Source organism: Terrapene carolina, unplaced genomic scaffold, assembly GCF_002925995.2.
Source record: "Terrapene carolina triunguis isolate 2854851 unplaced genomic scaffold, T_m_triunguis-2.0 Scaffold189, whole genome shotgun sequence".
Lineage (NCBI taxonomy): Eukaryota > Metazoa > Chordata > Testudines > Emydidae > Terrapene > Terrapene triunguis.
Window position 1 is genome coordinate 15,637,695 of NW_020664540.1, and position 9,927 is coordinate 15,647,621.

Consider the following 9,927-nt stretch of genomic DNA (forward strand, 5'->3'; position numbering starts at 1 on the left):
GCAGTCTTGGATGATGACCCAACACGTTGTTCATTTTAAGAACACTTTCACTGCAGATTTAACAAAACACAAAGAAGGTACCAGTGTGAGATTTCTAAAGATAGCTACAGCATTCGACCCAAGGTTTAAGAATCTGAAGTGCCTTCCAAAATCTGAGAGGGACGAGGTGTGGAACATACTTTCAGAAGTCTTAAAAGAGCAACACTCCAATGCGGAAACTACAGAACCCGAACCACCAAAAAAGAAAATCAACCTTCTGGTGCGGGCATCTGACTCAGATAATGAAAATGAACATGTGTCGGTCCACACTGCTTTGAATTGTTATTGAGCAGAACCCGTCATCAGCATGGACCCATGTCTCCTGGAATGATGGTTGAAGCATGAAGGGACATATGAATCTTTAGCACATCTGGCATGAAAATATCTTGCGATGCCGGCTACAACAGTGCCATGCGAACACCTGTTCTCACTTTCAGGTGACATTGTAAACAAGAAGCAGGCAGCATTATCTCCTGCAAATGTAAAAAAACTTGATTGGCTGAACAAGAAGTAGAACTGAGTGGACTTGAAGGCTCTAAAATTTTACATTGTTTTATTTTTGAATGCAGTTTTTTTGTACATAATTCTACATTTGTAAGTTCAACATTCATGATAAAGAGATTGCACTACAGTACTTGTATTAGGTGAATTGAAAAATCCTATTTCTTTTGTTTTTTTACAGTGCAAATACTTGTAATCAAAAATAAAGTGAGCACCGTACACTTTGCATTCTGTGTTGTAATTGAAATCAATATATTTGAAAATGTAGAAAACATCTAAAAATATTTACATCAATGGTATTCTATTATTGTTTAACAGTGCGATTACTCGTGTGATCGCGGTTTTTTAAAATCGCGTGATTAATCGCGATTAATTTTTTTAATCGCTTGACAGCCCTACTTTGTACAAAGTATGTCTTGTAAAGTTTCATCTGAAAACTCATAATTTGCTGGTCAATAGTGTCCTGATAAATATGTGTGGCAACAGATTCCATGTTCCAAACTGAGGCTGGCAAATAGGTCTGTCTTACACAAAGGAATGTGTGCTCAGTTTACTTTGCATTTAAGTAGTGAACAGAGTGATCAGCCAGGAAGGGGAAACAAAGGAAGCTCAAACAGGTGAGAAAAATGCAGCAGGGAACATCCTTCTACATAGGCTGTCTCCTGGTAGCCAGCTGGAAATGTTTTTCAAAAGAGGACTGAAACTATAAAAAGGAGGGGCCAACACCTCCAGAGACCCCACCTTTTTTTAACTGCTTGACAGTCTTAAATATTTCTAGTTGGTTTGATGACAAATTCTACTTTCCTTCGGAGACAGTGACATCTGCTGGTGAGAAAGTAAATATGTATCATCTTGGTTTGAAGTAACTATTCTTGAACAAAAAAACTTCAGAAACAGACTTCAAAGAGAAACAACAGAACTAAAATTCATTTGCAAATTTAACACCATTAATTTGGGCTTGAATAGGCTGTGTGCTGACTGGGCCGCAAGCAGCCCATGGGCCGCAGATTGAGAACCACTGGAATAAAGTCTGAATGTTGCATGGTCTTGCTTTTCTCTCTTTTTATGCTCACATGCAGAACAATTGCTAGCAGATTGGAGGGGAGGAGAGAATTGGAAAGATGGAGGGGAAGGAGCTTCAGCCTAGCAAAGCCTCACAGTCTGACAGACACACTGTGAAGGGTACAAGGAAAAATACTCAGTGGGTTGTGAGATGCCCAAATCCATGATAGGTGTGTGCTTGTGCTGGTGTGTGTTCCCAAGGCTTCTAGGGGGACCATGGTTTCAAAACTGGGTGCAACAGCCTCCTTCCCCCAACCAGCTGTGCCTCTGCAGCTGTGCAGGGTGGGGGTGTGGGGTAAAGGGGCCAGGGCATGCTCTTCACTGGGGGCACAGGAGCATGGTTTGGCAGGGACAGAGATGCCAATGGGGTGAGGGCGGTGGGGAGATGGATGTTGGGCATCATCTGGCAGGGGAGATGGGGAGGCCGGTGGATGTTGGGGGAGGAGGTGGAACTGGTGGAGACGCTGTCTCGGGCAAGGGGGTGACAGGATGGGCAGGGAGGTGGGCACCATCTGGGGGTACAGCCAGGGGGAGGGGGCATCGCGGGTGGGCACAGTCAGGGGGCGGGGCGGGAGCACGACCTAGGGATACAGTCAGGGGCCGGGGGCACCATCCCTGGGGTAGAGGAGAAGGGGATGGGGAGTGGGCAGGGGCCGGGAGCCCGCGGGAGGCGGCTCTGAGCCGAGCCCAGGACCGAGGGGGCGGGGAGGCGGCGCCGCGCCGAGGCGGGGAGCGGCCTGTGCTGTGAGGCGCCGGGCCGGGGCCATGGCGGGGCCGGGCTTCGTGCGGACGCTGGAGAAGCGGGACGGCTCGGCGCTGCGGCTGGAGCAGCGCGGCGCGGGCGGGGTGGGCTGCGTGGTGTGGGACGCCGCCCTGGTCCTGGCCAAGTTCCTGGAGCGCGGGGCCCTGGGCCTGGCCCTGCGCCGCCGCGCCGTGCTGGAGCTGGGCGCGGGCCCCGGCGCCGTGGGTATCATGGCGGCCACGCTGGGGTAGGAGGGCGGCGGCGGCTGGGGGCTCGCCGGGCCGGGCCGGGCGGGAGAGGAGGCGCCCCCGGGCCATGGGCCCAGCTGCCCGGGTGGATCCGAGCTCAAGCGAACCCCAAGGCCTGGGGGGGCGGATCTGGGGCGTTAGCTCGCCCCTTAGGGGCCCCCGCTGCTGACCCCCTCGGTCGGGGCTGCCCTCAGGGTATGTCCAGGCCACACACGCAGCTGGGGGCTGCGAGTCGGGTTTGAGCCTGAGCCCCCCCCCACCCCCGTCTGTGCAGGAATCACGGGGCGCAGCCAGCGCGCAGGGCCTGGGTCCTAGGATCCTGCTGTGACTCGGGTCTGTGCCCTGTTCTCTGGAGTGTGGACACAGCTCAAGCTGCAGACCCGAGGCAGAAGGTCTGTGCCGTGCGGTAGGGCCAGGTCCGGTATTGGAAACCCAGGTTTACCGCCCCGTGTGGAGGCTCAAGCGCAGGCCTGGAAAAACCTAGTCACAAGCCCGGCTCCCACACACTTGGGCTTAGTGTTCAGTGTAGACATACCCAGAAAGTAGATCTATGCTGTAAAAAAAACCCCAACCCATGGCAGCAAGTCTCAGAGCCTGGGTCAGCTGGCTTGGTCCTAAAAATTGCAGTGTAGACGTTCCTGCTTGGGCTCTGAAATTTGGCAAGGGGCATAGGGCTCAGAGCCTGGGTGCCAGCCCGAGCCCGAATAATTTTTAGCCCTGCACCTGAGCCCCGTGAGCCCATGTTAGCTGACTTGGGCTGGTCGTGGCCATGCTCCAGGGTTTTTTGTTTTTTTTCCAGCATAGATTATGCTGAGTGACCAAAATTATGCAAATTTACATTGGAACTCACCTGGGAGTTTAAAGTACAGGTGGGGCCTTCATTGCAAATATCACTGTGTTTTTATACAAGAATCCCACTTTGTAGGAGTTGTAGTAGAATCCTGTTTCTTGGTCTAACCCTCTTAAATTTTATGGCAAGTTGCATTTTGTGAGCCAAGTCGTCTTTCCATCAGAATAGGAGTGTGAATTGCTGAAGTAACTCAGCACGTATTAAGTCATGACTTCAGTCTGCAGTAGCTTTCCAAAAGGAATGAAAGAGGTTACAGATATGTCTATTTTCAAACATTAATAAGGAGTCTTAAATTTGTGTTTCTGGGGCTTCCTTTTTATGAATTAAAAATATTTCTTTTGTAGGGCAGATGTTACGGTCACTGATCTTGAGGAACTTCAGGATTTGCTGAATATTAATATTGAAAAGAACAAGCATCTTGTCACAGGCTCAGTTCAAGCCAAGGTACTGAAATGGTTTGTATAATCTTTTAATCTTGATATTTAATTTATACACAATTGCTGTAGAACTTTAATAATAAATATTTGTTTTATCAGAGCTCCTACGAGCCCTGATCACAGACCAGAACACCCTTGGGCTAGGTACTGTGCAAACACAACACAAGGAGAGCCTTGCCCAAAAGAACTTACAGTCTAAGTTCAAAATATGTTTGGAAAATGTGATATGATAGATTACTTGTAAAAATGGAAATTCCCCTAAAATATACAGTGGAATAAGTAGTGGAGGACTTAGCCCAAAGTCATATAGATTTTGCACTAAATGTTACACTTTTAAAACATATAATTTTTTTTCCATAATTAAAATTTGCATTTTATATTTACCTGTTCACTTTTTCTAGGGGTGAAGATGTAAAAGAATTTCTGCCTGCACCAGATTATATACTTATGGCTGACTGCATTTACTATGAGGAGGTAACTATTTGAAAACTGTAGAAATAATGCATTTGATTGGAAAGAACCTGGGAATTTTGGATTTGGTGTGAGAGACTAGAATTCGTATTAAAATCTTTAAATAAATATTGCCACTAGTTTTCAATCTGTGTGGCTCAGAGGAACATTATTTGATGGCTGAGTATTGAATGATGAATTTTAAAAGCTGTAATTTTAAGAATGAGCAAATAACACATTTAGAGTCATGTGGCACGGGGCCTGAATCAGGTCTTTTGAGAGCTGTAATTCAGAATTGTGCCCAATCTTTTTTGTCCATGGAGTTGTAGGGAAATAAAACACTGGTAGCTGATACTGGAGAGTTTCACTGTTTATCGGTGGAAATCATATACGATGATGCTTAAAGGCTCAGCATTATCTCCTACACGGATTCCCCATGGGTCTGTTGGGAGGAGAAACCATGCTTCAGAAAGTGGCCCTTCTGGTCCATCCCCCTCTGCAGAACTCTCTCCCTGTGGTACACCTGAGCTGAGGCTAGCACAAGATCTGGGCTGGGGAAGCAATCTGAAGGAACTATGCTCCTGACTCTTTTAGTTTTCTCACCAGCCTCCAGATCCTCCGCCCTACAACTCTGAGCCCTTTTTTCCTAGAGGACAATCTCTAGCCCTAAATCGCATCTTAACATTAAGTCTGGTTAGATATTTTTTTAATTTTTGAAAACAGGTGTCTAAGTCCAATGTATTGCTGTGAAGAAAAAGTAATCTTGCATATTTCAAGGAAACAGCTACTTTAGCAGTGTAGGATATCCTTGGCTTAGATGATATAGATGTATAGGCTGATCTATGTATGTAAAATGTGTAAAAGGCCATTTTTTCTAAGCAATCACATATTGTAACTTGTTTTTCCATTTATCCTTTCTGCTACCTACATGTCACTTGTCCTAGGTATTGTACTAAATATAACTAGCTGTCTGAAAAGTAAAATAAGAAAGTGTCCAGTTCAGTGAAACTTGTCTCTAGTTATGGAATGTAGTAGTAGTAAAGTGAACTTTGAAGTCTAAATGGCAAATACTTGATCTCTTTTGGGCAGTCACTAGAGCCATTACTGAAGACCCTGAAAGACCTTTCAGGTCCTGATACCTGTATCATATGTTGTTACGAACAAAGGACTATGGGTAAGAACCCAGAAATAGAGAGAAAATACTTTGAGGTAAGTGTCCTTTGCTGTTGCGCATGCTTTGTGTATATGAGGACTGTGTAATGGTTCAGTTGAAATCTACAGATCCTTCTGTGTCTCTGTACAAGTACAATGCACAGTACAAGTCAAGTTTGTTTGTTGTGGGAAAATTCCACGTGACTTTGGGCAAGAACACTTTTTCAGATGCAGGGAAGGAGTTAATCACCAGTTGCTTAAATTGTGTTCTGATTTATTGGTAGATGCTAGCTATGCATTTATTTAAATAATCTCCTTTTTTAGGAAAAGAAATTCTGTTTTTTTTTAAAACACCTTAGTTCTGCATTGATGCTTTTGATAATTCACATTCATTGTGAGCATAGTAAACCAGACTCACAAAGGGAGTCAAATAGTTGTCTGTGCTGCTTGAAAGATCTTATAAATTAATGAAAGAACACCACATATATAGGTCAGTATCTGCAAAAAGAATAATGCAGTCACTTTTATAGACATGAGTACATTAGCATTTTGATTTTCCTCCTGCCTCCCCCCCCCCCAACAGCTGGCTTGATGTTCCTAAACAGGATCTCAGAGATTCAAAATTAGTCCTTTCAGTTTTTTTAAAGAAATCTCTTCAAAATGTTCTTTTGAAAGCATAGGCTTTTGGTATATTCAGAATATAGGTACAATTTTCAGAAGTGTCAGTGTGACTTAGGAGCGTAAACCCCATTTTCACAAATGATTTAGGAGCATAAGTCTCATTGAAATTCAGTGGGATTTAGGAGCCGAAGTGCCTAAATGAGCTTGGAAAATCGGGTTTAAGCTGTTAAGTCACTCAGGGTATGTCTACACAGCAATTAAACACCCACGGCTGGCCCGTGTGACCTGACTTGGGCTCGCGGGGCTTGGGCTGTAAAATGGTGGTGTAAACGTTTGGGCTTGGGCTGGGGTCTGAGCTCTGGGACCCTGCAGTGTGGGAGGGTCCCAGAGCTTGGGCTCTAGCCCAAGCCTGAAAGTCTACACTGTAATTTTACAGACTTGCCACTTGAGCCCCGTGAGCCCGAGTCAGCTGACATGGGCCAGCGGTGGGTGTTTAATTGCTGTGTAGACCTACCCACCTTAAGCACTTCCAAAATTTTCCCCCTATATGTCAATATTGGAGCATGAGTACATGACATAGAGGAATTATATCTTGGTCTGGGAATCTCATCGTCACAGCATAGTACTTCATAGCTGGTAGAAAAACCAAATCATGGGTAACAGCTGGATTCCCCGTAGGTACTGCAGGCCAAATAGTCAGAAGTTGTGGAGGTGCTAGTGAGTCCAAAGTCTGGCCCTGCATCTGCAAAGCGCAGCTGTTGCATATGGGCACTGGGGCCTACAGAAAGCGTAGTATGGGCTGGGGAAGAGGGCAAGGATTTCAGAATAATGTCTGTGTATGCCAGCATTACCAACACTCTGAGCATTGCATTGGCTTTGGGGTATGTTTCCTGGTAGTGGCCCTAACAATATCTTGAGTGGTTTGGAACCAGGTTACCTGAGGAATACTGCCGTGTTGCCAGAGTTGAGATCGGTGCTGGTGCTGGCGCCAGTGCTCCCACAATATAAACAAGAGCGGGTCAGATGTTCTCACGAGGTTCCTTCTTTGGCTTGCCAGAATCCAGATTAACTTCCCAGGCATGCTGCGAAGCCCATCTTGTTTCACTAGCATTTAGGGAGGTTGGGGGAAGGACGGGTGGTGATATGTGGTTCGGCCTAATACTTTAGTGTTTGTGGAAGAGCCTTTTAATTGGAATTTAAGAACTGGAGATTTGAGGAATTGAAATACTGTTTTGACTGATTTTAGGTTTTCCTGTTGGTTCTTAAATTTTGGGAAGTGCACATGACTCTGGATTTGTACCAGATAAATTAAAATTAAAATAACTGTGCTGCGTGGTGTAAAAAAAAAAAGATTGTTAATTAGCTAAATCAACAAACTTCTGTGGAAGAGAGGGATCCTTTGTGCTATCTCACTTCCTGAAGCATAGCTGCTTTATGCAGAATATTTTAGGACCGTCAGTGAAATGAATGCACTTAAAGGTATGTTAAAATGTCAACATTGCTAGAAGTATTTTGCTTACTGCCTTTTATGTTTTAATAACAGCTGCTCCAGATGGACTTTGAGTTGGAAAAGGTTCCACTGGAGAAACATGATGAGGAGTATCGGAGTGAGGACATTCACATCTTGAACATCCGAAGGAAAAAAATGGCAGGGTATTTTTTATTGGCATATTGGAGATTGTCAAGAATTCTCAAAACTGTGGTTTACCTAGCATGATTTGAGCTGGTGGGTGAGTGTGAGGAGACAGAAGTAATATTCAGCCCCCATTCCCAATGCTACAGTATGCAGCAGGTACAGATACATACAAGTATAGGTTTCAGAGTAGCAGCCGTGTTAGTCTGTATCCGCAAAAAGAACAGGAGTACTTGTGGCACCTTAGAGACTAACAAATTTATTTGAGCATAAGCTTTCGTTATACATTCCATGAGCAAGACTTTAGAGTGGTTAGGAAACAAGGTTAACGTCCAATCCACATTGCAAACTGGAACTACATTTGTAACCGGGTTGGGGACAGCTAACTGGAACCAGGTTCCCTGATGTTGTATTTTATAATATAGGGTGGGTCTGAATGGCAAAGTTTAATAGCTTCGGAGGGAATAGTATTTCTGTCAACTTCTTGGTTGATACGCTACCTAAATAATTGGAAATGGCTGGCTTAATTGTGCCAGACAAGGGAACTTCAATTTTCCAAAACATCAAGCTTAAAGGTGAACTAAAAAGTTTTAAAAATAGATATCAAATAAGGCCCCAAGTTTGCAAATACACTTGAACAACACAGGCTTTAAAAGGAAGCTTAAGTTGAAATATTTGTGGAGAAAAATAATTTCAGATTTAGTCACTTAAAAAAAAAATTTTTTTTTTTAGTAGCAATTGGATGTATAACAGTGAATGCCGGTGAAAATGAGGTAGGATCAGAGGCTAAAATAGGGAAAGGACAAGTTAAAAATTACTTAGACAAGTTAGATGTATTCAAGTCACCAGGGCCTAGAATACTGAAGGAACTGTCTGAGGAGATACCTGAACCATTAGCGTTTTATCTCTGAAAAGTCATGGAAGATGGGAGAGATTCCAGAGGACTGGAAAAGGGCAGTTATAGTGCCACTCTATAAAAAGGAAATAAAGACAACCCCAGGGAATTACAGGCCAGTCAGCTTAGCTTCAGTACCTGGAAAGATAATGGAGCAAATAATTAAGCAATCAATTTGCAAACACGTAAAAGATAATAAGGTGATAAGTAACAGCATGGATTTGTCAAGAACAATTCATGTCAAACCAACCTAGTAGGCTTCTTTGACAGGGTAACAAGCCTTGTGGATGGGGGGAAATGGTAGATGTGGTATATCTTGACTTCAGTAAGACTTTTGATACTGTCTCGCATGACTTCTCATAAACAAACTAGGGAAATACAACCTGGATGGAGCTACTATAAGGTAGTAGGCAAAACTGGTTGGAAAACCGTTCCCAGAGAGTAGTTTATCAGTGGTTCACAGTCAAGTTGGAAGGCCATATCGAGTGGGGTCCTGTGGGGATCTCTCCTGGGTCCGGTTCTGTTCAATATCTTAATCTTATAAAATTTGCAGATGATGCGAAGCTGGGAGGGGTTGCAAGTGCTTTGGATTAAAATTCAAAATCATCTGGATAAACTGGAGAAATGGTCTGAAGTAAATAGGATGAAATTCAATAAGGACAAATGCAAAGTACCCCAATTTGGAAGGAACAGTCAGCTGCACGCGTACAAAATGGGAAATGACTGCCTAGGAAAGGGATCTGGGAGGTCATAGTGGACCACAAGCTAAATATGAGCCAATAGTGTAACCCTTCCCCCCCCAAAAAAAAAGTGAACATCATTCTGAGATGTATTAACAGGAGTGTTGTAAGCAAGACACGAGAAGTAATTCTTCCGCTCTACTCTGCACTGATTGGACCTCAGCTGCAGTGTTGTGTCCAGTTCTGGGCATCACATTTCAGGAAAGATGTGGACAAATTGGAGAAAGTCCAGAGAAGAGCAACAAAAATGATTAAAGGTCTAGAAAACATGAGGGAAGATTGAAAAAACGGGGTTTGTTTAGTCTGGAGAAGAGAAGACTGAGAGGGGACATAACAGTTTTCAAGTACACCTCTACCCCGATATAACGCTGTCCTCGGGAGCCAAAAAATCTTACCGCGTTATAGGTGAAACCGCGTTATATCGAACTTGCTTTGATCTGCCGGAGTGTGCAGCCCCGCCCCTGGAGCACTGCTTTACCGCGTTATATCGGATCACGTTATATTGCGGTAGAGGTGTACATAAAAGGTTGTTACAATGAGGAGAGAGAAAAATTGTT

The 9,927-nt window shown here is 44.3% G+C and overlaps 1 protein-coding gene across 1 annotated transcript; it reads left to right on the forward strand.

Annotated features, from left to right (window-relative positions):
• The first annotated feature begins 2,350 nt into the window (after positions 1-2,350).
• Positions 2,351-8,452, forward strand: VCPKMT (valosin containing protein lysine methyltransferase). Its single transcript, XM_026654329.2, has 5 exons — positions 2,351-2,591; positions 3,787-3,897; positions 4,281-4,353; positions 5,419-5,538; positions 7,646-8,452. The coding sequence occupies exons 1-5, from the start codon at positions 2,368-2,370 to the stop codon at positions 7,817-7,819; spliced, it is 702 nt and encodes a 233-aa protein (XP_026510114.1). The 5' UTR covers positions 2,351-2,367; the 3' UTR covers positions 7,820-8,452.
• Positions 8,453-9,927: the final 1,475 nt, after the last annotated feature.